This window comes from Manacus candei, unplaced genomic scaffold (assembly GCF_025592945.1).
Source record: "Manacus candei isolate 608988 ecotype Guabito, Panama unplaced genomic scaffold, ASM2559294v1 h1tg000086l, whole genome shotgun sequence".
NCBI classification, from domain to species: domain Eukaryota; kingdom Metazoa; phylum Chordata; class Aves; order Passeriformes; family Pipridae; genus Manacus; species Manacus candei.
Window position 1 is genome coordinate 4,425,452 of NW_026138134.1, and position 26,873 is coordinate 4,452,324.

The window sequence follows — 26,873 nt, forward strand, 5'->3', positions numbered from 1 at the left end:
TTCCCACCGAAAAACGGGATTATTTCCATCCCTCCCACTCCCCCGGGAACCGAAGGGGATATTTCCCTCATTAGACATTCAGATCCGCTTTGCATCGTTTTTTTTTCTAGCGAGAAATAACGAATTCGAACGACAAAACCGCCGCTTTCTGTTGTCACGTGTGTGTCCTTTATTTCAGGCGTTCGGTTTTACCCTCCTGCGACAGGAAAGGCGATGCTGTGGCAGAGCTCTGCGGGTGTCAAGTCCTGGCGAAGCTCCCACCTTGCCTGCTGGCAGGGCAGTGACTCCATTCCTGGATTTGGGGGGGTCCCACGTGTAACATCCTGCATCCCCTTCACGTTCACAGAAGCATAAAATCATAGAGTGGTTTGGCTTGGAAGGGACCTTAAAGGACATCCACCTTCTCTATAACACCCCTGGGATCTTAGGTGATGTGGGAGACTGTAACTGGTGATGCTGTGCACAGCAGGGAGGGATGTTATCCTTGGGCAGGTGAGAAATGTTATCCTGGGACAGGTGAGGAACTGAGGCAGAAGTCCTAGAGAGGGGCAGTAACCTTCTTTTTTTAACCCCCTGCTTGGTTACATCCAGCTGGAGGTCCATGTCTGGAGGCAGAATGAGATCATACAAGGTTTGTAGCACCTTGGATTTCCTGCTCAGTCCTGTGATCACTGGAGCAGAACATTAATATTTTTGTGTGGACTGAATATCTTCAGAGGACCCCAATTGCTGGTGGGATCTGGGATGGGATTGATGAGCTCTATTTCTGGCAGTGGGCAATGAAATCCTCTGAGGATTACAGGTGAACCAGTCCATTGCTGACAGGTTTTCAGGAGCACCAGTCCCATCTACCTGTCCTGCTGTTTAATAAAAGCAGTCCCAGTTTGCTTTTGGATGGAAAGCAGCTGCTGCTGCTCCTGCTCCTTGAAATCATGAGACCTGAGATCTTTGACACGAGGAAAAAGGGGGGTTTCTGCACATGGAACAGGTTTCCCATTGCTATACATCTGTTTCCTTTCCACATGTAAATGTTTTCTCACTTATTGCAGTGGTTTTGTCACTTGGATTCTTCGAGGTGGTTTCCCCATATCCTTCTGCTACATATTGCAGGTTGGGCTTGTGATTGGCAACTGAAACACAAACACACATTATTATTATTATTATTATTATTATTATTATTATTATTATTATTATTATTATTATTACTATCATCTGCAGAAATGCCCCAAAGGGATTAGTTTATGTTGCTTAAAGCTTTTTACCTTGTCCATTCTTCTCGTGGCCTGGACTGTCTTCATTAGATCTGGATTTATAACTCTCCAGTGTCTGCTCTGAAACATCATTTTCTGCACAGAAAACAAGTGTAATTATGAGAATGATTTTTTTCCCACAACTCTTTCTCACCCTTTGCCTTGAGCATTCTGAGGGCCTAGTTATGAAATGGGGGTTCAATCAACCTGACCAGCTCAGAGACAGGCTTAACACAGCAATTCCATGGTCAATATTCCAGGGCCTTCACCCACCTCTCTTCCACACTCCATGAGCTTTTTTCAGCTTCATCATGAAGAGCAGGACAATGATGAGCAGCACAAAAATCAGGGCAGCCACCAGGATTGGCAGCAAGAGGTCCTTCTCCTTCTTTATGATGCCTTTGGGTTTGGGATCTTGCTCTGGAACAGAGGCAAGGGGGTGTTTGTCTTGTGAAATGTCCTGTGAGCCTCTGGTAATTAGCACAATAACCTGGACCAGGCCAGATGAACATGATAGAGGAGCAGAATTCACCTTATTTGACTTAATTTTAGGATATGAGGTCAATATTTTTATTGTGTGAATAAGAAAAAACCGATTGAAATCGGTGGACTTGTGCTCTGGCACAACAAATAGCAAAATTTAGCTTTTTTTCCCCCTAGATGATACAAATGGCTGTGTTTCTGTGGCCTCCCCCACAATTACAAGCCTTGCAAACATTACCCTGGTTCGGAGGGGGAAATGTGGTCAGAGAGACCCAGCCTGGTGTCAGAAAGCTCCTTTCATGTTTGGAAGCTCATTAAGGAGTTCCTACCAGCAGTGAAGGTGGAAGTCACAGTGGTGTTTTCACGTGGCAGTGGGGCTTCTGTCCTGGGAAGTTCCTCTGCTGTGACATTTCCTTTGGATGCTGTCTCAGACCCTGGAGGAAAGGAAAGGAGAACAATATTTCTCTGAAGGACCAAGAGATGCTTAAGAAATGCGTATTTTCCCAGCAGCTTTGAAGCACCTGGGACTTCCCCTGACTTAGAGCTTTGTGCTCACTCCCCTGATTCTGGATTTTGTTTCAATCTGAAATTTTGTGAACAGAAAATCCTCAGAGTCTCTTACACATTGTGGAACTCGATGGTTCCCATTTACAGCTGAATTAAAACAAAGCTGAGCTTTGACCCTTTGGTCATTTGGGGGCTTTCTCTGTCCATCAGTTTGCTTCCTTTGCTGGGAAAACCAGGAATTAGTGTGTATCCTTCTTCTTAAAGGAGATATTTTGGTGTTCATATCCCTGGCTACTCCTTTAGTGTCTTCACAGCCCCCAGTGGTGCAGTCCCAGGGTGACAATCCCTGTCCTTTGCCATCACCCCCCCGTGTCTGATGATGTAAATCGTACCACTGGGGTCACCATAACCCGAGGAACTTCCCAGTTCTTCATCTCCTGATGAAGCTGCTGATCCTTCAGGCCCTGCACAGACAGAGAGACGAGTTCTGACTTTCTTATGGGCATAGACAATATATCCTTGTGTAATTTACTTTGATTTGTAAAGCTAAAATGATGATGATGCACCAAAACTTTGCATTTTCCTCCCTCTCAGGTGGGTGAGCACACCTTGTGAAAACCACACAATCACAGAGTAGTTTGGAGTTGGAAAAGACCTTAAAGACCAACTAGTTCCACCCTTAAAAGATTCAGGCTCCCCTTCCATGTGTGTTTATCAACACATGCATGAATTGTTTATCGTTCTGTGGTGTTTGTAATCAGCGATGTAGCGCTTTTGAACAAAAATAAACAAAGAGTTCGTGCATTTCTAAAGCAGCAACTGACTTTTCACCGCAGGGGCCTCTCGTGCCAGGCAGGCACAAAACCCTTGGTGGGGTTTGGCCAACTTCTTTGGGCAGTGGAGCTCTTGATTCTGCTGGAAAGACCTCGGTAAGTGCAGCCTGGTGCAGGCACAGGTTTGTGTTGTTGCACAGTGCCATCTAGTGCAACCCATCCAGAGGATCCCAGCCTGGATCCCACCATCCTGCTGCATCTGAGGAGAGAGGCTTTGGCTGCCTGCATGGCTGGAAACTGGGAAAGCAAGCGATAAATGCTGTGTTTAATGTTCCACAGTTCTTTGCAACATGGGATGTAAAGCTGTTCTTGCAGCATTTCCACCCCGGTTCGATAAATTCCTGTGACAGAGACCAAACTTACAATCAGATGTGAGATCTGGTGGGAGGCTTTGCTGGGTTGGTGTTGGTGCTGAGCTGGAACCTGCTGGACTCTCTGGTGCTGCAGGAGGGCTGGTTGGTTGTTTGGATCCTAAAGGAAGCCCCCCCAAACACGACAGAAATCAGAAGACACACTTTGCCACTTGAATGATCCTGGAAAAGCTAAACCTGCCCTGCAGGCTCCATGCTCTGGGCTGTTTGGGTTCTCTGTCTGATCTTGGGTTACACTCACAGTCCTACTCTCCCACCCTCGGTTTCCCTGCTCTCTGAATATATTTAATGCTACGAAATGAGGAATAAAATGAAGATGAAGCACTGTTATGTGTGTTTTTAGAGCAGAGGCTGTGCTGCTGTTCAGACCTGACCCCGAGGAAGAACTCCAAATTCTTTTTGCCCCAGGGAACCTTCTCCTTTAAAAACAGATTCCACACACAGGGCAGCAGACTCTGGGCTTTGGCTTCCCCTGTGTATATGTGCAATTCTGACCCCCTCAGAGCAGTAGGATGGGAAGGAGCTTGGAAGGAGCTTGGAGTACCTGTCCTGGGGAGGTCCTGGAAGTGGAAAGATGCCATCAGCTTCTCTTCCCTCAGGGCTGGGTGGTGGATGATGCAGCTGGTTGTGGCGTTGGGCCCGTAGGAGAGGACTGTCAACATGCTGGTTGTGCTCCATTTCTTCCCATCAGACCCCAGCTCGTGCTTGGTGTCACCTGAGCATTTCAGAAAACATTGAAGTGCTTTCTAGCCGAGGGCAATTGGATGAAAACCTCTCCAGGGCCAATCTGCTTCACCTTGCCGTGCTGAAGCAGCACCTGCTCGCTGTGCACGAGTGGTTTGTTGTGCAAATGGATTTCAGGGGAGCCCAAAGGTCAGGTTTTCTTCCTCCCAGCTGTTTTAAGTGCAGGCCTGGCTGCACTTCCTCTGCTCAACCCAAACCCCAAACCTCTGCTCGTGCCGTGACTCACACGGGGAAATTCCCCACACACCATCTGGGGGGAAATGTTCACACACCCACTGGCAATTCTGGGCCTTACCAGACACAATAAATTGCTTTTTGTGGGACACTGGGGAGTCTCAGTATCAGACAATATTCCCAGACTCTTTTCAGTGGTGCCCAGTGGCAGGATGAGGAGCAGTGGACATAAACTGAACACAAAGTTCCACTTCAACATGAGGAAGAACTTCTTTCCATGGAGGTGGCAGAGACTGGAACAGCTGCCCAGGGAGGGTGTGGAGCCTCTGGAGACATCCCAAACCCACCCAGATGTGTCCCTGTGTCACCTGCTCAGGGCGACCCTGCCTTGGCCTGGATGCTCTGCAGAGATCCCTTCCCACCCCAGCTATTCTGGGATTCTCTGTGCTCTGCAGCACAACTGAGATCGAGAAGATTTTCAATTCTATGTGACACCCAGTGGCATTGAATTTGTGTTTTAGCAGCTGTGCATTTGTTCCCCAACCACAAAAATAAAACCCCCCCATTTTTGTGCAATATTTGTGCACATTGAGAAATGTGCACAGATAACAGTGATGGGCAACAGTTACATCTGTACTAAATAAATATTTCTGTAACAGTTCTCCATCATCCCTGCAGTGCAGGTTTGACTTTTCTCCTTTTCCAGCTGGGGGAAGTCAAACACAAAGATTCATTGCCTTGCCAGAATGAATTAGGGAGAGCCGTGGAACCTGTCTGATGTAGCTCCTACCCCTCCAGGTAATACTGACTGTGTTTATATGATCTGGGAAAAGAAACATGTATTTCATGTGACACAGAGATGTGTTTGAACAGCCCTGGTGGAGAGGGAGGTATTTTAGATGTGGTGGCACAATAATTTCAACTGTCTGTTTATAATGTGGAGGTTCTGATGCTTTCCCTTGATCCCTTAAATGAAAGAAATTCCTTGTTTCCAAATCAGCCTTTGCAAATAATTCACTGTATCACTCAGACCAGTATTTCCCAACCCTCTTTTCCATCCCCAGAAGGGTCATGGAAGAGCTCCAAAGGCTTTCAGAGTGGTTTTTGCTGGGAAGGAACTAATCTTTGTCAGCAACAGCTCAGTAATTACAGCTGATTTGCCCCTGCTGGGCCCTGGTGGAACTCAGGTGATGCTCGTAATTAAGATTTATTAGCTGTTTTCTGATTGGTATAAATATTTGCAGTAAGTGATTAAAGCTGAGGATGGAAGGAAAGTCATTTCAGGCCTTTGAGAAGGAAGAGCAAGGAGAGTCACTCCAGGCCTTCAAGAAGGAAGAGCACAACTGTTAAAGTAAGTGGAGAAATGCTTTGTTGGATTTATGGAGATGTTTACTGTCTGTGTTGTGATGCCACAAATAATTCACTGTATCAGGCCAGGACTGAGGTTGTTTCTGGTTTGAGGAAACCCCTGGTTTTAGAAAAACACTGTGAAAAACATACATGAAAACTCAGGGGTGGTCTGTTGCTTCCCTGAGCACTTTATTTGCATTAATGCCTTTGTGTCTGGCAGCCTGGTTGTTTTTTTTTTTTTTTTTTTAATTCAATCCTGATTTCTCTCTATGTTCAGGCCAGCACACTTCCCTGTTGTTTTCTTGAGCCTTAGTTACAAAAAAGCCCATCTTGGGGGCAGAGGAATATTAGAGGCTAAGCTTTGAATATGTTGCTTGATGATGCAAAATATGAGTTAATATGTGAAAGAAAATACATTTGCATCTGGGAGTGTTTTTCTCACACTTTGATACAGTTGTGCACCAGAGATGATAAGGCAGTGATTTTTAGAATAGTGCTATTTATAGTGATCTGAGAATAGAAGCTCTTTATATAGTTAAATGAGCAGAAGGGCTGCTGGTGTGTGTGAGCTGCTCAGCAAAGCTGAGGCAAATCTGGCTGCTGGTTCCAACAGAGAAATGTAGTTATAATGGATTTGTTAACAGACTTTGTACTGGGGGGTTGAAAACTCTGCCTCCAGGGGTTTGGGCTCATTTCATTCCAGTGGAATTTCTTGCTCTCCAGGGGGTTTTGGTGCCAGGTGTTGCTGTTTTGTGCTGAGTTTGAGTGAAGCAGAGGAGCCTCTCCCTTGCACAGACACTGGGATTTAGTGCTGACCAGGCTCCCAACCTGCCCCAGGTTGTACTAAAGGAGTAGTAGGGGTTGAGCAGTGGTCCAAACTGATGTGTTGCAGAAGGAGTTTCCCCCTCCAGTGTTTTTAAGCTGCCCAAGGCTGGTAAGAAGGAATTGTTGGTGATCAGCCCTGGTCCTTGAGCACTTACCTGGGAGCTCCATCCCGTTGTCCAACAGCCAGGTGACCCGGGGCTGGGGTTTGCATCCTTGGGTGTAGCAGGACAGTGTAATGCCCCCTTCTGTGTCTTGGGATACTTCCAGTACTGGATTAGAAGGGGCAGCTGTGGCAGGAAGATTTAGAGTCAGTATTGGGGCATCTTTCTCCTTAGTTTTCTGAGTGGCTGCACACAGAGCATCGTCTGGGGGGGCTCAGCTGAGACCAGGATTGTGTTAAGCACCATTAAAATTCCATGCAAAACTGAAGGCCTGGTGTTGAGGAGCTGGCTCTGTTGTCCTGCTCCTCTGGAACAAGCAGGGGAAGGGACTTACCCAGTACCTCAACAGGCTGGGCCTTGCTTTGGAAGGGTTTGCCATAGTAGAAGCAGCTGTAGGAGCCTTCGTCGTGCACTGTGACCTGGGACAGCTGGATGGATAATTCATCCTTGGAATAATGGATGAGTTTGTACCTCCTGTCTCTTAAAACTGTAAGGAAAACAAAACCCAGCGTGCCATGTGTGTTGGTACATGAGAGGAAGGCAAATAATCAAAGCAGTGGTGAATGAGGACAGTTTTTATAACTGAATTTTTAAAATTCCTCACTTGATGTACCAGAGCAGTTTTTAATGAAAACATCTCCTAAGATATCTCTACTCTGCTGTACAGTTCTTCTCTCTCTTGACTTTCTAATCTTTATTTCATCCCTCCTGGCTGACTTAGAGGAGCCCTCAAGGTCAGGCTAAGTTCCTGGACTTTTCCCACCATTGCAGCACAGAAACTGTAACTTTCTGCCCTTAAAATGAACTGAAACTGGGGGTGTGCACCAGTCACGGGGAGAAAAAGACCTCAAAAGCTATCTTTTTATTTTTACTAATTTTTTTTTCAGCTGAGGTTTTTGTAAAAATACGGAGCCTGTGAGAAAATCACAGCACTTCCAAAGTGATTAAATACTAAACGATTCTGAGATAACCAGGATGTGTTGTGTTTGTAGCTGCAATGAGACTGGAGGGAACTGATTCACAAAGTGGTTTATTGGAGAAGCCACGAGACAGAGGCTCCCTGTGGTGACTCAGAATGAAAAATGAAAACTTCCATGTGCAGGGTCAGCTTTGGTTTCTCCTTAAACAGGGACTGTTTTCTTTTGTAATACAAAAGGAGAATATTTTGTGTGCCTGACTTATCCAGGATCCAAATGCTTTGCAAACTCTGGTCCTTGTGGGTGTTGTATCATGTGTCTGACTGAAGGGTAATTGTGGGATGTTGGAATTATGGGGGGAATCCTCAGGTGATGGAAGTTTTGTTCCCTTGGGTTAAAATCTGCTGCTGTAGGCACCCATGGACATGTCCTTTCCCTACCCTTATTAAATTGTTGTGTCAGCTCAGAAAAACTCAAGCATCAAAAGGGCTGAAGCTTAAAAGGTGCAGATGTTTAAAACTGGAGATGGACAGAATCAAGTGTCTTGGTCCAAAATTGCTTAGAAAGAGTTTGTGGACATAAAGAACCTGTGTAAATAAAGGGGTTTTGCTACCCTTGCCTACCTCTGTGGTGTAAAATAGCAAGAATACAGATATATGTCAAAAATAGAGATAATTGACGGAGAGAGGATTTCCCTCCAGGTTTGCAGACTAACAGAGACTGCAGGAGGGGAGAGGAACCCTTGCCTTAGGCTGTTGGGATTTTGGGGGCCTGGATGTCCAAGCAGCACAGGGTGGGTTGCAAGAGCCCCATTTCCCACCTGGATTAGCTGTCAGGGGCTCAGCACGGAGTTGTTTTGGATCCAATTTAAACCTGAGGGTTCACACCCTGAGAATACTGAACCTGGGATCTTGGGTTCCCCAGGGAACAGTTCCACATCCATACAGGGGTGAGTCACTTCAAATGGCTAATGGGCACTCATCCCACTTGCTCTTGCAGCTGAGTAAATAGGAACAACAGTTCCTCATGGCATTTTCTGTTTAGAAACATTGGCAATATTTAAGGGAAGCATCAGTGGGCTGGTTCGGTGTGGGTGTGACAAGACCTGGTGGCTGTGATTCCCAGAGCAACCTATTGGGCTGTTTCAGTGGGCATTGGGTACCCAATTTGGATAAATCCCAGCCATTATTATCATTAAAACATACAGGATTTAACAAGGAATGTTTAACAAGGAATGCTGGCTGGGTACTGTGCAAATAGGGAAGGCCAAAGCAGTGCTCATCTTGCAGAGCTGTTTGTTCCAAGAGGAGGAGAGACAGGGACAGAGGGAGGTGAGGTGCAGGGAGGGGAAGGGAATGCAGTAACTGTAGCTTTGGCTTTGTCAGCACATCTAAGAAATCACTGCTTGTTTCTAAAAACTTTCTCTTGGTGCACTCCATCCAACTCCCTGGTGAGCAGGAGGGTGCCCAGGGCTTTCAGGCACGTCCACCTCTGTCTCTCCTGTGGGACCAGGGTGGGGTTTAGTGCTGAGCTCTGGGTGCTGGGGGGAACTTCACTTCACTACTAAAAGCTCCAGTGCCAGACCCCTCCTGGGGGGGTTTCCATCTCATCCCCTTCCTGCCAGAAAGGGCTCCACTGTGAAAGCCCCTGGAGGGGTTGGGTGCTGGGTGAGTCAGACCAGGAGCTGGGCCAGCCCACCCCGAGTGCCCCCCACCCCCGTGGAGGGTGGAACAGCAGCTCCTCACACTCACCCTGCTGGCTGTTGAGAAAAATGGTGAAACCACGAGGGTTCAGCCACTGCAGAGCAGAGCTGGGGGCAGCGCTGGGGGGGCTGAAGGTGCAGTGCAGGGTCAGGTCTTCTCCTTCCTTCACAGTCACAGTTTCACTGCCAGCACCTGGAAACCCCCCTGCCACAGCTTGGGGGGGAAAAAAACACCTCTTAAAGTGTGACAATAAACTTCACAATGTTTTGTACACAGTAATACTGCAACTGTCCTTTTTCCCAAGGGGTTTTTCTGCCCTGGGCAACTTGCCAGTGTGGTTGTACTGATATAAATCAATCACAGTCATTAGAGAGGTCAGTGGGGACTTGTACCAAAGGTTTGTGATCAGCACAACCAGATTAAGTTATTAAATGTTATTAACCATCAAAGGATTGGTAGTAGACCCATTTAATGCACTTGCTCCCTGCATGTTAAAACAAACATTCATTTCCTTTATTCCATTATTGGAACTCCATGATCTTTGAGGTCCCTTCCAACCCAAACCATTCTGTGACTCTGTAATTCTGTGTTTCACTGAGGAGCTGTTGAATCTGGTTTGCAAGTGTGGGAGACTGAGCAATGAAGGATTTTTTTTCAGCACCTCTGAAAAACGAGGCTTTTTTATTCAGAAATCATGGTGCTGCAACTGCTTGGAAACTTCTTGCCAAGATAAGATCCACAAACCTGGCCTGGCACAGGTTACTAAAATGAAATTTCATTCTCTTCTCTCAGTTCATTTTACAGTAAAATGTCTTTTGCTCTCTCCAGACATTCTAAGATATATAATGTATTCTGTGAAGATATTTGACCTGGAATGAATTACCTTCTCCAGAAAAAAAGCAAGCCCTGGAGAAATTACTAAGAGCAGTGCCTGGGTTGGAGTTAAGTAAATAGGCAGTAAGAGGGTTTTGCTTTTCATGCCCTTTTTATGTGTTTTGATTTTATTTTCCGGGCAGCTCTTTGCTGCAAGTTCCTACTGCAGTTTGGGGAAATGAATCTTTCTGGGCTTTGGGAAAGCTTTTCATGTTCTTGAAGATTTTAAATGTGTCAGAAATGAAGCTTTTGTGGAGCATTGTTGCTGGAAACTGTTATTTTCCCACTGGAAACAGGGGAAGAACTTGTCCCCCTGTAAGACAGTTGTTTCCCAGGGGGTTTGTGGCCCTTGTGGAAGGAGGTGCAGTGTTGTTTGAGTGGCAGGGGAGGGTTGTCTGTGGTTTTCCATGGGGCCTTTCTTCATCATGATGGTTTCCTGTCACCCCCAGCAGTGTGGGGTCTTTTCAAATCACACCTCTGGAGGTGAGAACAGCAAGACTGAGCCAGAAATGGGGGTGTTGTTTGCTTTTCTGAAGCAGAGCATACATGTAATTTCCATGGGAGCCCATGGCTTTGCTCAGCCCATGACTCACAGGTCAAATCTTCCCTGCACAGGGGGCAGTTGGACCTGGTTGTGATCTTCAGTCACTGCGGGGTGGGAGATGCTCCTGTGCCAGCTCCAGGGGAGGGTGCTTCTTGTACCACGTGTGCCCCACTTGGAAAAGCAAGTCTGGCATCAAATATGGTGAAATATCCACTTTCTGGGCAAGAAAGAGCAACAATTTTGTGCTAGAAATTGCAGGGTGCACTGAGCAGAGTAATTCATGCCTCTGGTTGCTGTTCTAAGAGCCCCCCAGGAAGTGCACTGAGAGCTCAGTGCATTGAGATGTGCACTCAGCAGAGCTCTTTGAACCTGTGGCCCACACAGACACCCTGTTTAAAGGGTTATTTTTGACCTGTGAGTGGAGCTTGAGTGACTTGTGCTGCCCAAAGCAGCCAGTGGTGGTCAGCAAATCCAGGTTCATCCTTCAGGAGTCTGGCAGTGAGGGGGGAGAGGGTTTGTACTCTGAGCAGAAGCTTCTGAGGGCATTAGCAAAGTATCAGCAGCAGCCCTGCTGTGGTTTCTGCTCCAGGAACTAATAAGGGAGAGGGACCACACATTTGTTTCTCCTGCACAGCTCAGGAGTGAAGCCTGCAGGAATCCTGAGCAAGGATCACTGTCCTGCTGGTTTTTTCCTTAAGTCTTTCCCTGTCTGACACAGTCAAATATGAATCTCTCACACTCTCCTGTGTACGAAAGACAGGAGATTAGCAAAGCAAGTATAAGCTACATCCTCTAGCAGGAGCAAGGAGACTGAGCATTTAAAGTGCTTTGCTTTTTGCAAAGTACTTTGCAAGTGCTTTTTAAATTATTCTGACTTTTATCAACCTCTTTTTCCGCAATGCACACACAGATATCCAAGCCATGGAAAGTAAGCAGTAATCTACTGTCCTAATTTAAGGGAGAGTCCCTTGTTATCTCCAGTATGTCACCAGCTGCTAGGAGGTGACTTGGTCTCACAGATCCTGGTTTTTGGTGTCAGCTGAGACTCAGCTTTGGGAGTGGAGTCACAATATCTCGGTGTCAACCAGAAAACAAGGCAGCAAAGCTGGAACTCTGGGAATAGAGCTCTCCAGGCTGGACTGGGCGCAAAGGGGAGGTGGAGTAAAATAATCCAGAGGTCTTACCTTGCACGAGGAGCAGAGCCACGGCATGCAGCACCCTGGTGACAGTCATGCTGTGCTCTGGGGACAGGCAGTGCTGGCTTCCTCTCTCTGCTGGGGCTGCTGAGCAGCAGCAGGTCCCTTTTCAGCACAGGGGAGAGCAGATTTCCCATGACTTCATCTCCACCAGGGTCTCTGCCCCTTCCCTTCTCGCCACTGTTCCACTCTCCTCTGCCCCCACCTCACATTTCCCGTGTGTTGGTGACTGCTGAGAAATCAGTGACCTCACAGGGCCCAAAAATGAAACTGGTGGGTGACAGGATGGGGGGACTGGGAGAGATGCACGGGGGGGGGAGCAGGAAAAGGTTAAGAGAACCATGACCCTGCCATGTCCAGGATTTCATTCCCAAAATGGGAAGGCAGAGCAAGGTGGCTTGAAAATCTGGCTGTGTGGTTTAAATCCCTGGGAAAAAAAAAAAAGTCCTTGTGTCACTCTGCTCTTGCCCCAGGAGGTTTGTGTGGCTCTTTTTGCTGGGGTGAAATAATGAGAGAAAGGTAATTTTTGCTGTGTGTGGTTTGTGGCTCTCCAGGGAGGGCAGAGCTGGGGTGAGGGGGTTGTGAAAGGTTTGCTGAGCACAGGGGGCAGAGATGGGGACAATGAGCAGGTCCTACAGGACTGGTGGCACAATTTGGGTTCCCCGTGTCCCCTTGCAGGTCTGGTTATTTCAGGAGTGATCTGAGACATAGAAAACCTTCTGTGTCCCCCGGGTCTGGGATTTATCCCAAGATTTATCCATGTGTTTCGTGGTGTAGCCACGTGTGGTGACTTCCAAAAGGCTTTGGCACATCCTCTTCTGGGCTTTCTTTGCCACTGCCCAAAATTTAGTGTAAATGGCTATTACTGTCCAAATAAACTGACTTTAATAAGGTCAGAATTATGGCTTAAAAGCTGTGTGCTCTTGCAGGATGTGGGCTTGAGGGAAGTGGACAAAATGGTTAATTATAAATGCATTACTGGTTTGGCTTCTAATTTATTAGAAACTGTTTCCATTAAACTTTTAGGTGCAGGGAAGTGCATCATTCTATTAGTGTACATTTGATTTATGAAAGTTATGGCTTCTATGTTAATCATAATATAATCAATTTTACCAGGGTACAGAGCTGCAGGTCATGAATTCATGGAGTTGGTTTGAAAGGGAAGAGCCTCTCTGGCTGATAAAACCATTGCTGGATTAAAAAAAAAATCCAAATTAAAGTTAGCAGCGCTTTGGGTTTAGAAGTTGTGCTTCCATTCCACACACGAAATGAGTCTGGGGGGGAAAAGGCAACAAGGAGATGAGACTCCAGGGAAAACCACACTCGAGAGGGTTTTGTGCCATCTGCTGTCAAACGCATGAACTTCACCATCAGTGCAGGGAACAAAAACGTGGCTCAAATTCCAACACGCTCCAGAGGAAAACTGGAATAGGAAGGGTGTTTGGCATCTTTATTAAATCACCTATGAGACTTTTTTTTTCTTTTTTGTCGGACTTCCGAGAAATCCATTTAATGTCAGAAGCGAATTAAACTGCAGTGGTTGTTTTAACAGTTGTTAGCACTCGAAACTGAGATTAAAAACAACCAACCAACCCCCCCCCTCCCGCCCCCAAAATAAAAAAATACAGATGTCACAGGTAATTACAGCTATTTTTGGCAATACAATTATTGGTTTTTTTTAAACAGCAAACATTTTTTTTTCCCCTCAAATAAATACAATCTGCTCACACTAAAAAAAAAACCAAAAAAACCCAACAACATAATAAACAGAATGCTACAACAGGTTGAAAATGAAACACCAGGAAAGTTGATAACATCAAGTTTAAGGGATGTCACCGAGTGAAACTTCAGAAAATACTTTTGAATGGGAAATAATAAAGGGACTGGCTGTGTGTTTTCTGTCAGGAAGCATGTGCAGGTCATGAATATTCCCCAGGGAACAAGTATTTGAGGAAGTGGTGAGCAGCAAGTAGCAATTTAGGGTGTTTGCAGCCAATCACACCAACTGCTTAATTAGATTTGTTTTCTTCATTGATTCACCATTTCAGGCATGTCTGCCCCCACCATCTCATGTGTATTTTTAACTTAAAAATAATTTCTTCTGTGCTCAGGCTCTTTTTTTTAAGAAACAAAGCAAACCACAAACCAAACTCGTTCTTTGGTGATAAAAATTATCACCCTCACGGTAACATTGACACTAAAATGTAATATCAGAGGGGAGAAGGAGGCTCCTGCTCTCAGCCAACTTCTTCCTGAAACTGTTCAATCTCAGAGAAAAGGGAAATAACTGTGTTTTTTTTAAGTTATTATGGTCTGGATCCTCATTTTGCATAAAAAATCAAAGCTCTGTGATTTCAGTTGACAGTGTCAATTTGACTCTTTTATTTTTCTAACCCAACCCATGAGTTGCAATTAACAAAAATACTGGATTAACAATTTATTCTTGGCAGCTTTATTCCTTAATTAGGGAAAAATCTGGGAACTATTTGCCTCCTCCAACCTGATGAGACTGTTGGGATCTGATGCAGCTCAAAGTGAAGGCAAGGGAAAGACTTGACATAGATCAAGTCTAAATTTAGGACAAAACACTTAAATACACATTAATGAGCAGCAATGGAGTGAAAGTGAAGCAGCAATTGTTTTGTACCCTTAATTTCTCAATTAAAAATTTAAAAGGAACACGTTTTTATTCTTTTTTCCCCGCCCCCCTAAATAAACCTTATCAACATGAGACAACACAAAACCCCAAAGAGAAATCAAAATGCTAGAAGAAAATAAGATTTTTCTTTCTTTCTTGACACCTAGTTTGAGACAAGACTACAATTGTCAAAATACTTTCCCAAACATCAAAAAATATACTTTTTTTTTTTTAAGAAGAGAGTATTTTACCACTACCTTCTCCAACAGAACATTCTTCTATATCACTATATGCAAAGAGCAGCTCGTACACTATTCAGATTGTGCACTCAGGTTTTGTTCCCTCTCTGTTTTATGCTTCTGCTTAAAAAAAAACAACCTTCTTTTAATGTCACTTAAGTGCAGCAGGGCCTGAGCAGCCTCCACTGCTTTGTACAGGCAATAAATACTATAATATAATGATTTTATTGCCTCCACTGCTTTGTACAGGCAATAGATATTATAATATACTATTATTTATTGCCCAAATTACATCTGGCTGGCCACCCAGCATGAAACAAAAAGCAATCTGGAGAATTCCACATCAGGAACCAAATCTCTTTTGGTGTGATTGTCAACTACTTAGTTTTTAAGCGTGGAGGAAAACAAGCCAGAAATGCTCTTCAGGATGTCTTTGCACAGCCCAAACCAGTTTAAATTACAATTAAAAATTAAACCTGACAGTGATAAACCTGCCCAGGAGCAGTTTGCTCTCTCAGCCCATGAATTATCTCCCTGACTTTGCAGTTACATCCCTGGGATAATAATGCACTTACAAGTGGCCCAGGGTGTGTCACACAGGCAGAAAGGTCCAAATCCCAGAATATTCCTGTGGGTGGTGACAGTGGACAGGATTTTGCACAGGATGAGCTCAGTGCTGGCTGGAAATATGTACAGAATCTGGTGGTCAAGCTTGATTTAAACCCAGAGACAAGCTGAGCTTGTCTGAGTCTGGTGACATCTGAGTCTGGTGCATCCCAGTTTTGCCTTGTTCAGGAAGAGGGAATTGCAGTTTGTGACTCCTGCTTCGTTCTGGCTGCTGGAAGGGCAGCTTGGATGTGTCCTGGTGGAGGTGGGACCAGTCCTGCTGAAGGCTGGATGGCTTAAAATAAATCAACACGAAGGCAACTCTGATCTAGGAATATTAAACCTACATCAAATTGTACCTGTGTTGACCCATTCACACATTTCAAATGAGGGCTCTGACACTTTCTGCAGAGGAAAAGCAGGGCAGAAGGATGCTGGAATGTCTCCCTGGTACATATGAATGTGCCTTTGATGTTATTTTTTTTTATTGTTACCTTGTTTTCACTCTTTGTTGCCCAGTGAAATTGTTGATGGCCCATCCCTGGGAGTGTCCAAGGCCAGGCTGGATGCTGGTCCAGTGGAAGGTGTCCCTGGCCATGGCAGGGGGGTGGAATGAGATAAGCTTTAAGGTCCCTTCCAACCCAAACCATTCTGGGATGATTCTATTTCTGGGAATACTCAGATTTATGGCTCAAACCAAGACAGGGCTATGCCTAAATAGCCTAAATCTCTATCATCCCACTTCAGCACATTTTTAAGTACCTTCTGACAGTGATGAGATCCATACAAGAGTCTGCAGCAACATTTTCATCCAAGGCTGATGACTTAGATAATTCTAATCCAACCCCCCCCGCTCTGATGCCACTTTATTCTCTAAACTACCCACTGTGATGTATTTTGCATTCTCCTGTGACCCAGCTGGCACTGGCATCCTGCAGACTCTTGCACCAGGAGGACCCCTCTTGTGATTCCAAAGATTTTAGTTAAAGATGGAAACTCTCCTCTTCCCCTTCTCCCAAAATCCCAACCCTTCCCCCACTGGATAAATAGCATCTTCATAGGCCAAAGCATGTTTCTACTAAATTTAAGTGTACTGGGTTTATTTTTTTTTTTTCAGCTGCTTTGTCTTTATGACAGATGGCACTTGGGAATTAAGGATAAGGAAGCAAAGCACTGAATTCCAGCATCTTTTTGAGTTTCATCATTCCCTCCTGGAGAAAGCTGCTTACTGCAGAATCTCACCAGGGCTAGCAAAAAAAAAATAGCTCCTATGGGACAGAAAGCCACCCCTGTGTGAATGACCAGCACAAAATCTCAGTATAAAAGGGAAACCCCTTTTCTGAAGGGAATTCAAATGGCACAAATGCTTTAGGCTGTGTCTGTGCACAGGGATGGATTTCAATAATCAAATTCACCAACCCTGAACTTTCTAAATCCTCCAGGTTTGGTTGAAATAGGTTTATTTTATCTCCCCTTAAAAGAAACTGCTCCCAGTCTTTGCTCACAACAACTTTTGACGCTCAAACTTCACCTGTAACTGATGGGAAATTCGGGATTGTCCTGTGGTGCAGGTCAACATCCCTCAACCTCTGCATCCAGCACAACACCCACCACAGTGCTCAGACACAGGAGAGGAACAACCTGCTGCTGGACCCTCCTTTGCAGCTGGTGGTGATGAAAAGGTGCTGAGAATTTGGGGGCTGTGAGCGCAGCCCCTGCTCACACATGGGGCTGGAGGAGCCTGCTAATGCTCTGCAAAAATAGTAGTGGAAAAAAACCATCCCCAGCCTCCTGAATGCTCCACTGACACAGGGCTGGGTGTTCCTAACAGGGTGCAGATGGCAGTGAAAGTGTCACCAGGGCTCCCTCTGAGGTGGGAATGTGGCTCAGCACAGACTCTGTGCTGTGTAAGACCTTCAAACCTGTATTTTAATACCTTTTTTCCCCCCTGAAATCAGTCCCTTTTTGCATTTTAGCCGTAGATGAGACTCTTTGTGTGACTGTGGCTGTGTGAGATACACCAGGACAGCTGCTTGGGTGACCCCCTGGGCATGGGATGACTGTTTTTTCCACTGTCAATAAAACACAAGAGAGAAGAGACATTCTCCAACGCTTCCAAAGGCCATGGGTTGGGTTTTCCTGGCTGGGGTGGCTTTGCCTATTCCTGCAGTAAGGTTTCTCTCCAGTTAAAGCCTCCAGTGGGTCCATGTGTGAGAGGGAGGATGGGGGGGTCTGTGAGCTGCCAAACACCCGTGTCTCCCAGTTCTTCACAGGAGCAAAACCCCAGGTATGGAATCTGTGGGAAGAGAGATGGAAAAAGAGGTAACAGTAAGCAGGGATTGAGCTGAGCTGCCTTCAGAGGTGAAGTCCTGCTGTGCTGCTGAATCATTTCACCACCACCTCTCTTTCTCTCTCCCCAAAGCCCTTTTTCAGAAGGGGATTGCAGGACTCGGGTGTGACAGACACTGTGCATCTTTGTGTGTGCAAAACTCTGGGAAAGACAGATTACAGCCTTGTATCTTGGTTTAAATACAGGCCAGGAATCAGCTGTGATTGACTGTGTACCTTTTTATGTGCAAAATTCTGGGAAAGACAGATTATAGCCTTGTATCTTGGTTTAAATACAGGCCAGTTCACACCAAAGGTGTTGGCTGATGTGGTTCCCAAACCCTGAAGGCCAGCACAGCTCTGCAGGGAAATATGGATTCTGCAGATCAGCTCAGGATACCCCAGTGGCAGTGGGCAGTGCCCTCTCCCTGGGCAGGGCTGGAAGAAAGGAGTGAAGGTGATAAAAAACCTCATTATGGTTTTCAGTCCTTTCCTATGGCAGTGAGCAAGATGAGAAGGGGAAGTGCAGGTCAGAAGTGCCCTGGCCACTGTGGTGAGGGGGTTCTGGGCACTGTGGGAGTCTCTGCACAGCCCCTGGTCCCCAAAAAACCAGGGCAGAGTCACTGCCAGCCCATCTGGAGCTGGGCACCTGATCCCACAGTGACAGCAGGGATGCTCTCAGACCATCAGCCTCTCAAATCAACCTTCTGCACTCCCCTGACTGCTGAAAGGATTGAAACTTGGGCAGAACCAAGTGTCTCTGCCTGGCAGAGCAGATTTCAAACTGCTTTTCCTCCTTGCAAAGCCAGAGCTTTGCCCCTTGGTGGGAATTACCTTTCGGACCATCTGCACAAAGTCCTTGGAGTTCTGTGGAGACAGCCCTTGGAGCTGGCAGGTACAGGCCTCCAGGGAGGATGCATGGGCCACTATCAGGATGTTATTTCCTGAAATAAAGGGAGAAAAACAGGCTAAAGAGGGAGATGAAGCCAAATTCAGGCACTGGTGCACAAGATCAAGCAGACCATTAAAAAAAACCAGTTTCAACTTATCACGTAACAACACATCAAGCTGTGTATTAGGGAGGAAAAACGTGATTTATTAACATATTTTAAGTATTTCTCAATTTTCAGGATGATGGTTAACTCAGTGCTACTTAGTTTTTGATGCTTTCTGAAGAAAACAAGAATTGCAGTGAGATTTCAGCTGTCTTGGGAAGCAGGTGCTTTTTGCCTACACAAACATCAATTCCTGTTCCAACAAACACTTTAATTTCTCTTGCTGCTTTTCCACTGTGGTAATTTCACATTTCCATTTCCAAGCTCCTTTACAACCAGTGCCCCACTGTGCTGTTGAAGTTTTGTGTGCAAACTATTAAAGCAAAAGCTTAGAGGCAGATCAGTGAAATGAAATGAGTAGAAACACCAGACCTTAGAAACATCCCATTTCTATGTTGTGAATGAAAAATAACAGCTAGAGGTCTGGGGTTTTTTTTTAAATCTCAATATTGTGCTTGGAGAAACGTTTTAAGGTCTTTCTGAGGGATATATTTCAGAGGAGGAGCTCAGCTAGAGGAGGGATGATGCCCCATCTGATGCTGGGAACAGACAGCAGAGTGCAAAAATAGCTCATTTATTCCCTTGGGTTGGGCAGCAATCCCTAAAATACCTTGTTATTTAAGTTTATGGACCTTTCTCATAAGGTGAATTCATTTCAACTCATAGTTCTGACACTTGCAGGAGTTTCCAGTGTCTCTGGGAGAGGGATGAGAGGTCCATGTATGGGAATTCCCCCTCTTAGGAGGGAAAGGCTGGTCAGGAATATTGGCCTTCACATCCCAGCCAGCCTGGCTGGTTTTTTCAGCCCCTCTGCAGCACTTACCTTTGCCTTTACATTCACTGATGATTTCCTTTGTTACTTGGTAGCTTCTGCTTATGTAGGTGTCATAAGATTCAGAAACCACCAACTTGCTGACAGGAATATGAGGTCTGTGAGCACAAAAACACACACAGTAAACTGGAAGAAGCAATAAAGTTCTAAAGTGCAGGTTATGATTCATCTCAAGGTATCTGTTCTTTAACTCTCCCCTTTCCCTCAGTCCCCAGAACTTGTGCCAGGATCGCTGTGATGATTTTTAAACTTCAAGAAGGAATTTAAAAAAGAATGCTTTGAGATAATTGGGGGAAATGATAATTGTTTCCTCTGATGGGGATCACTTAGTGAAGGCAGCTGGGTGTGCTTGTGTTCCTCCTGCAGTAGAGATGCTCCTTTGTGTTTCTTTAGGCAGGTGTGTGGAAAAAATTCGGTTTATAATGAGCCATTTGCACGTCATGTTCAGCCCAGCAGCCTGGAACCTGCTCTGAGTTTATTTTGGGAGCCTCAGCAGCTCTTCCAGGCACTGCCTAAACTTGAAAACCACCCTTTCCCCTCCCCTTTTCTGCTACCTGTAGGTTGTATCAACGCTTAGAGTAGCTGCAGCTAAATCCACAGGGGGGATCCAGGCAGGTAGTGTGTTCCCAGAGACCCACTTGGTCCACTCGAACAAGCCTGGCTCTATCCGGATTTTCAGGTTGTTCTCCTGCTGCATACCTGGAAGAGGGAGAGAAGAGGCCAGGGATCAATGGAAGCAGCTGGGGAGGGAGGCAGCAAGACTTGGCAGCTTTAACAGTTCAGTTTGATTGTTTGTGAATTGTTTTAGTCAGTTGATCTATGGCAGGTATGGAAGATGAAATATTTAATATATAAGGTAGGATATGCCAGGGAATGTAAACCTCTGGCTGGCAGCTGCATTAAAATTAAATGGCAATTAAAGAAGGGTTCTTTTGTGCTAATATAAAATATATTCCCATGGAGATAATCCTCACCCTGAATTCCCCTTCCCCTGGGTCTCCCATATGAGTGTTTTACCCAGAAAGTGAGAGGAATGTTGTGTGTTCTCACCTTTCAGGATGTTGTGTGCTGTCTGCACACACCTCAGGGATGGGGAGCTGTAGATGTAGTCTACAATGGTATTAGTTTCTAGCAAGGCTTCACCTGCAAGGAAGTTTTACCTCCTGTGAGTAAAATCAGACAAGTGGCACTGCAACATCAACAACAACCTGCAGCCACCCAGCAAGGAGCTGCTCAGGTTCTGCCTCCCCTGGGTCCAGCCAAAAAGCAACCAGAGTGCTCAGAAAAACTGGGGAGGGCTTGGATTTGGTTTGATTTCATTTATAAGCCGTAAATCAGAGCGATTCAACAAAACTCAAACCCAACTTAATTCAATTGGCTCAACTCTAGTATAAATTACCATTTCATTACACAGGTGGGAGATCACTGAAAATTAGATAAGAATCAGCTCCACTCTCAGGGTTATTAATATTCTTGCAATGCCTCAGGGAACCAAAGGAGAACAGGGATGTGCACAGGCTTGTAGGAAGCAAGAATTACATTTTTGCTCTGTTTGAAGAGGCAGGACAAAGGAGTGGGAGCAAGAAGGGGTCACTAACCCTGGCTCCATGGCAAGGTCTGTAAATCTCTTGAGAGAAGTGGGGTAATTTAGAAGGAGTAGGGTAATTTAGGAGGGATCTACCACCCCTCCCTCACAGGGAAGCTGCTCTTTGGCTTCAGTCATCAGAGGAATTCTGGCTCCAGCACCACCAAGGTCACACTTGCAGCTGCAGTTTTGTCCTCAGCCCCCTCCAGTGCCACCAGCAAAGTGTGCTCAGACTGCCCTGCTGTCATGGGCATATTGCAAACCCTGGTGCCATGTGGAGCCCGAGCATCCTGCTGCTGCACGGGGATTTATTTCTGTTTAAAGAAGCAAGTGTAATTTTAGCTGCCCTACTTTGGCTGTGACCAAGGGGAAGGATCTGAAGGATCTGAGTCTGAGGAAATGCTGAGTGCTGAGGCTCGTGTCTTTGTGGGGCTGGGCTCCTCTAATCACAGCACTCTTTGGCCACCAAAAGGTTTTCTGTCTATGCACAAAGAGGCTCAGAATTCAGGGACAAGGATGGGGGGCGTGGGAGAACACTGGAAATAATTTTGACTTGATAATTTATGGTTTTGATGACATAAAGCCAGGCAGCTTGAGAAAAGAATATTGGGGAGGCAAAGGAAGATGGTGAAAGTCAAGGCAGGAGCATATTTTGCATAAGGTGACTGTCACCCTGCTGGTAATAACAGTGTATTCCAAAGGAAACCCATCCTGCTGATGGCTCCCATTTCATCCCATGCCCCAGATTTCCTGCTTTGCCTTTTTCCTCAGCTGCAGCAGCTGAAGGAGAAAAGGTTTCCTTTGAAAGAGGGAAAAATTGCTGGGGAAGGTGAAGGGACTTTGTAAAGCTCCTGGAAACGTCAAAATCTCATTTGTTCAGGGCACCCAATTCATTTTTTATTGCCTTGCACTTTATCTTTCTCTTGGCTGAGTGTGTGGGAGGAAGACAGCAAAGCTTCCTGGGTAAGATCTCCACAGGATCCTGGAATGGTTTGGGTTGGAAGGGACCTCAAAGCCCATCCAGTGCCACCCCCTGCCATGGACAGGGACACCTTCCACCAGCCCAGGTTGCTCCAAGCCCCATCCAACCTGGCCTTGGACACTTCCAGGGATGGGGCAGCCACAGCTTCTCTGGGAATTCCAGCCCAGTCCCCCACCACCCTCACAGGGAAGATTCCTTCCCAATATCCCATCTAACCCTGCCCTCTGGCAGTGGGAAGCCATTCCCTGTGTCCTGTCCCTCCATCCCTTGTCCCAGGTCCCTCCCCAGCTCTCCTGGAGCCCCTTTAGGCCCTGGAAGGGAGTCTCAGGTCTCCCTGGAGCCTTCTGTCACCCCCACCTCTCCCAGCCAGCCCCCAGAGCATCCTCAGGATCCAACAGGTCCACTTGACCCTCTTGTGCTTAAACTGGAAGGAGTTCAAGGCAGAAGAGTCGCACCCCAAAATTTCCACCTCATCCTTGTGTTTATACACCCCTCTAAGCCCTCTCCAGCCCACTCACCACCCTCACAGGGAACAATTCCTTCCTAATATCCAATCCAAACCTCCCCTCCTTCAGCTCAGACCCCTTTTCTGAGGAGGACTTACCAACCAGCCTGGCCTGCGTGCAGCCCAGCACGGTGATGGGAGCGTCCTTCTCGTAGTCCCTGAACCCACCACTCCTCTGAGGTAAATTGTGAGGCATGTTCAGGTTGCTGCGCATGTACCTTCCTGGAGGGAAAGGTTCCAGGCTGGGATTAATTCCTTCAGAGAGACACAGAAGCATCACACCTTCTTCTACCCTCTTCCACCACCCCCGTCCTGCGGGTGCTGCCCAGCCCTGGCTCTTGAGCAGTTTTCCCCACGTAAAAACCACCAGGAATCTCCCAAAATGAAGTGAAACGCCTTTCAGCGGTTCAAAAGCAGCAAAGGACGCTGCTGATGCTTTTATAAAAGTTATCTTTAGGACAGTTTACTCCATGGGAAAACAATTTCTGTCCCACAACAAAAGAAACCCCGAAGGTCACGCTCTTCCAGGAGGTCAAAATGTCAGAGCTCTTCTGCCAGAAGTTAGAAAGAAGGCAGTTGTGAAATCATCCTTTGGCTGTAAGATATTGCTTTTGTTTTAAATATAAAAAAGACTTTTGGGGACAAATTTCTGATCAGTTCTAACGCCAACAGAGCCTGGAGTTACAGTTTGTTAACTATACTCTGAAACTCAAGCATATTACTGGGTTGAAAACACCAAAAGCCACCCTGAGCTGTACTTTTAGTAGGGTTATTTTCACTTAGCACTGCGAGCCAGCTGTGCAAAATAAATTCCTGATGGCAGTAAGTGTTTTCACTGAACACTGATTACTAACATCATGACTACATTTGTTCTTTGGCCACCTAACTGGAGCATAATCACTCCTGCAACAGCTTCCCAAATATTAGCAAACAAACATTTCCTCCCTGGCTTGTGTTTCTGCTTCTGACTGCAGCCCTGCCACCCCAAAAAGCATCAATTTGTGTTAGGAAACCACAGGTTCTATGTAAGATTTGCCTCTCTCCTTCCTCCCTCCAAACCTGGGAGACCCCAGAGCAGACTCACCTTTGGCATCGAAACACTGGGACAACCAGTACTTCCCAAAAACCACATCCATCCTCTCCCCGTGCCTGCAGACAAACAGGCAGCGTTTCTGAGGCCCTGGCTGGCTGGTTATCCTCAGGGGCTGGAAGGGAAAGCACAGGCTGTTGGACCTTCATCAGAGTGCAAAGGGTTTGCTGAGCTCTGGGAGTCAAGACCAGGCACTTCTTGCTTTACCCACTACAGGAAAGCCTTCTGTATTTATGATTTTTATGGATTTATGAAACTCTTTATGAATTTTATAATATTGGTAAATTTATGGTTGTATAAAAGTGCTGGAGGGAGCAGGGGATGGGGCCCTACCACCCCCTCTTAAGAGCCACTTTGGGGAAAGCAATGTCTTCAATGCCTGTGGTTAATTGTGTCATTCAGAAGTTTGCAGAGAACTTTACCTTGTAACTGTGGTGAAAAGAGACCAGGGGACAGGTTTTTAGGGAAAACCCAGTGGCTGGCAGCTTGTCCCTAAGGCTGTGTGGATTTAGGGGTGTGGGGGTCCCCACCTGCACGTTCTGGCAGATGATGGTGAGTGGCCCTGCATCCCCAGGTCCTTGGTCTTCCTGCTGTCTTCTCTCCAGAGCTCCATCAGTGAAGCCTTGAAGGGATGGGGAGGATGTAGTATTCAGGATTGAGTAGGACCTGCCAAAACCAGAAAGGTGTTGTTGGCTTTGGGAATGCTCTGTGTGCTCAGGCTGCACTAAGGGCATCTCTGCAGTTTTCAGGAGCTGAGGAGAATTCCTGTTGTAATGTTATTTTATTATTATTATTTCTGTTTTATTATTATTTGTGATCTACACACGTGAAGAGACAAATTCCACCTCAACAGGCTGTTTCCTTGGAAACAGTTTAGGGAACAACAGTTCCCAAACTTTGGTCTGTGAGGCTCTGAATATTCTCATGGAAGTGCCACAACCTTCCTCACCACAGGATGCTCCCTACCATCATCTGGGGATCAGCTGCATGTCACTGACTGTGGTCTTGTGGACCAAAATTTGGGGATTGAAGCCTGCAGGGAGTTTTCCCTCACCTTTGCAGCACAAGCTGTTGCTGGGGCTCAGCCCTGCCTCTCCCCCTGGGCACAAAACAGCTCCTACCCCCTGGTAGGGACCTGGCACTATCAGCTTGGGTGGTTGTGTCTACATTTTTCAGTGCTGATTATTCTGTTTCTCACCTCCATGGGAATTTATTCCCACCAGTGCTCCCAGTCAAGTGCAGCCAAATGGATGGAATAGGTCCCACTCTGCCTCAAGGGGTTTATCTAATGATGGTGCCTCTGAATAAAGCCCAGACATGCAAGGACTTTTGACCAAAACCCTTGGGACTAAACCCTGACAGGCAATTACAGAAGCTGCAGTGCCTCTCTGCTGACTCAGCACATTGGGTGGGTTACCTTTGCTTAGTCATTTTAAAAAAAACCCATTATCAGATAATGTACGTGGCCATTTGCTTTGACAGAAATAGTTGCTAGTGATTGCACTTTTCAGTGCCTTAAATATGCCAGCACTTGCTTCCTGATGGCATTTAGTTAGGATAAAATCTCAGAGGGGCTCCACAGCTGTTGAAATAACACTGAGAGCCTCTGCCAGAGGAACAAAAATAGGTCACCTGCGTTTTTGTTAAGAGCTGATTTGTGAGATCACACCATTTGCACCAGTTCAAAGGAGAAAAAATGCCACCTTGTTGGTCCTGATAGTTTCTCCAGCCTCCTGCCCTCACTTCAGACCCAACCTTCTAGTTTATTTTAACTGTGTTTGTTTTATTCATGGTGAGTTTTCCCAACAAGGGCTGGCCCTGCTCCAGGGAACTTTTCCTCTCAGGCAAAGGTTCAACACAGATCCATCCTCCCTGACCCCAAAACTTGGTATCTCAATATGAGAAGAATCTCAATTTCTTAGCCAGACCCCTCTCTACTGCTGCACAAAGTGGATCTTCTTCCAGCCCCTCATCCTATTTCAGCCCTTTCCTGCTTTGCCCACGTGACAGTTTTTTAAGGACACTGCCTGGAGAACACTAAGGATTTTTTGGTTACCCCTCTTCCCTTTGCCCCCAGGAGCTGCCACACAATTTCTGAGACTTTCTTTCTCTCTAAGCCCTTATTCCAAGGCACCTATTTATAGATGGGAATGATGATGAGGCAAAGGCACCCTATGTTGCTGTGTCTGGAGAAGAGCCATCAGCTTGTCTTCTACCTCCTTCATGCTGCTGGAAAACAGAAACCACTGAAGCTATTTCAGCTTAGTCATCCTCTAAGCACAGGTCATTGTTTGGAAGCTTTTCCCAAAGGGAAAAAAAGAGGCAAACAGAGGCTGAAGGCAGAGAACAACATCCACTGTGTTCTGGATGATGTCTTGTCCTCACTGCTCTCTCAGGGGTATCTCTGTGGCCCTGGAGGAAAAGGCCCCTTGGAGAGTGGGGATGGTTCAAGCAGAGGATGGAGAAAGGGTCTCTGTCACAGCTGGTCCTCAGCTCTTGGTGGGAAAAGACCCCTCTGCCACATCCCTCATCATTATCCAGAGGAGAGGGATCGCTGTGGAAAATGAACCAGCCCTTGTTGCAGAACAGGAGGAAGAAAGGGTGGGGAAAAACCTCCTCAGGTCCAAATATAGCTGGAAAAATTAGGGCTGTTTTCCCTCCCCTGGCACTTGTGCCAAGTCTGATTTCTCAGGGTTATTAAAGGGGCAGGGAATGGCTTTGGCATCTCACGAAGAGCTGAAATCGCCTGTGGTGGAACATCCACAGCACTCCTGTCCATTCTGGGGCAGAGGAGGTGACTATTTCTGGCTTTGCTGGGAAGGGAAAAGCAGTGCAGGGAACCATCCTACCATGAGTGCCATGGTAAGCTGTCCTTAGGTTGCTGTATGGCTTTGACCACATGACATTCCATTACCTGATATTCCCTGTGGGAAGCCCCTGTGTAAAAGGAGACTGTTTCTGGGTGTGTCACAATGGTTTTGGTAAATGCTCCACATTTCATGCTCCAATTCCTGATTTATAGCCTTCAGTGGCAACAAGGGAAGGGGCATTTCCTTTCTTTGCTTGCCTGGAGGCAGAGGTG

General features: G+C 46.2%; 2 protein-coding genes across 2 annotated transcripts in view; both read right to left on the minus strand.

Moving 5' to 3' along the window:
* Positions 1 to 987: 987 nt before the first annotated feature.
* Positions 988 to 11,970, minus strand: CRTAM (cytotoxic and regulatory T cell molecule). Its single transcript, XM_051812482.1, has 11 exons — positions 11,920 to 11,970; positions 9,367 to 9,522; positions 7,033 to 7,185; positions 6,693 to 6,824; positions 3,989 to 4,159; positions 3,437 to 3,544; positions 2,633 to 2,704; positions 2,063 to 2,167; positions 1,524 to 1,670; positions 1,263 to 1,346; positions 988 to 1,130 (listed from the first exon to the last, which is right to left on the minus strand). Exons 1-11 carry the CDS (start codon positions 11,966 to 11,968, stop codon positions 1,000 to 1,002), a joined length of 1,308 nt encoding a protein of 435 aa, XP_051668442.1. The 5' UTR covers positions 11,969 to 11,970; the 3' UTR covers positions 988 to 999.
* Positions 11,971 to 12,958: 988 nt separating this feature from the next.
* The window catches only part of UBASH3B (ubiquitin associated and SH3 domain containing B), a 64,303-nt gene continuing 50,388 nt past the window's right edge, over positions 12,959 to 26,873 (minus strand). Inside the window, exons 7-14 of the mRNA XM_051812240.1 lie at positions 24,322 to 24,457; positions 23,786 to 23,906; positions 22,801 to 22,923; positions 20,680 to 20,772; positions 20,184 to 20,328; positions 19,621 to 19,727; positions 18,577 to 18,686; positions 12,959 to 17,710 (exon numbers count right to left, since the gene is read on the minus strand). Of these exons, the coding sequence (XP_051668200.1) occupies positions 17,573 to 17,710; positions 18,577 to 18,686; positions 19,621 to 19,727; positions 20,184 to 20,328; positions 20,680 to 20,772; positions 22,801 to 22,923; positions 23,786 to 23,906; positions 24,322 to 24,457 (973 nt within the window). The 3' untranslated portion in view covers positions 12,959 to 17,572. The remainder of the gene's footprint in view (positions 17,711 to 18,576; positions 18,687 to 19,620; positions 19,728 to 20,183; positions 20,329 to 20,679; positions 20,773 to 22,800; positions 22,924 to 23,785; positions 23,907 to 24,321; positions 24,458 to 26,873) is intronic.